General features: G+C 39.6%; 1 protein-coding gene across 1 annotated transcript in view; it reads right to left on the bottom strand.

Moving 5' to 3' along the window:
- Nucleotides 1-975: 975 nt before the first annotated feature.
- The window catches only part of LOC143033034 (uncharacterized), an 865-nt gene continuing 379 nt past the window's right edge, over nucleotides 976-1,461 (bottom strand). Inside the window, exon 1 of the mRNA XM_076198232.1 lies at nucleotides 976-1,461. This exon is cut by the window's right edge and continues 379 nt beyond it. Within this exon, the coding sequence (XP_076054347.1) occupies nucleotides 1,074-1,461 (388 nt within the window). The 3' untranslated portion in view covers nucleotides 976-1,073.

Raw genomic sequence — 1,461 nt, 5'->3', positions numbered from 1 at the left:
ATTTGCTTAGTTGTGGGTTCGAATCCTGAATTCCTCTCCTATTCCCAGCAGTGACTGTTACCTTCCCCAACAATCCTAGCGCACAAGGCAAAGGTAAGGGCTTTGGCCACAGCTACGCGCCTCCTGATGTAGTTTCCTCACCTGTGAGCAAAACTTATTGGGAAATTAACCAAACTGAATAGAAATATATGAAGATGAATGAATAAGCGAATAAATAAATAAATAGATGAATAAATAAATAAATAGATAAATAAATAAATGAATAAATAAATGAACAAATAAACAAGTGAGGTTGAATAAATAAGTTTATTATTAAATGAATAAATTAATTGCTAAATTAATTATTCAATTGATTAATCAATAGATTAGTAAATATATTGATTAATGAATATATAAATAAGTAGATATAAGTAAATAAATGGGTAATTCATTTAGTTAGTAAATATATATCAATCAATTACCTATTTCAGTTTATGCTATCGCAGGACCATTTTGTCAAAATAAGTGAGAACTTTGGTCTGGATGGGTGAGAAGGTTAAGTTTCTACCAAGAAAAAAAAAAAAACAAGTTCTAGCTTCGAGTACAATACGATGGTGTTAGTGTCTTTATTGTGCGATACAAGTTTAGTATCATCCTTCAATAAACAATAATTTGGCTTTAACAATACAATTTTATTGCTATCTCTGCAACTTGTAAACCCAGTCGTTAATGTCGTCAAACTCTCTCTGACGACACTTTAAAGTAAAAGACATTCAGACATTCCAGACATTATGTAGCATGTATAATGTGATCTACAGGCCCCGTCAACATAATATAAAATACTACACCCTGGTGTGGACATTGTATTGGTTACAAAGTCTCATGTCAGGGTTAGCAAGGGAATGCAGTGCATTTCCTGGCCCCATCAATTATCCCCAAAATCCACTTACCCCTCTTTATCACAACCTCGTCAAACCCCGTCCCCTGACCCCCGACACCATACTTATTCATTATAACAATGCTATTTTCTCGCAGTATGAGATATAATTAATCAAATGTTTGATTGCTGTCATTAGGGTCATCTTGAAGGGTACCTAACCGTCTATTGCCGGATCATAAACGAAGTTTCCTCCACCACTCTGCCTTCGGGCGCAGACACAAGCAATGACCACATCTTGAAGGTCAATGACAAAATGCCTCTCATCCCGTAGGACCCAGACAGGCACCCGACTACTGACGGGAACACATTGGTAGCCATCCTCAGAGCACCGTGACCCCTCGCAAACACACATGGCCTCGAGAACCCTCGAAGGTCTGTGGAGGGTGGACAGCGGGCGGGTCGTGTATGAGGTGGGGCAGTCACCGATGAGCTCGGAGTTGTGAAGCCAGGTGGGCCGGAGCTGGTATTCAGGGGAGACGTGGTTGTCATGAAGAGAGGAGCTGAGTCCGGTACAGTTAATACCCCGGTGGAGAAGATGGCTG

This window comes from Oratosquilla oratoria, chromosome 15 (assembly GCF_046742065.1).
Source record: "Oratosquilla oratoria isolate Oo_2021 chromosome 15, ASM4674206v1, whole genome shotgun sequence".
Classification (NCBI taxonomy): domain Eukaryota; kingdom Metazoa; phylum Arthropoda; class Malacostraca; order Stomatopoda; family Squillidae; genus Oratosquilla; species Oratosquilla oratoria.
The sequence above is the reverse complement of the archived record's forward strand: the minus strand, read 5'-3'. Positions and strand labels throughout refer to the sequence as shown.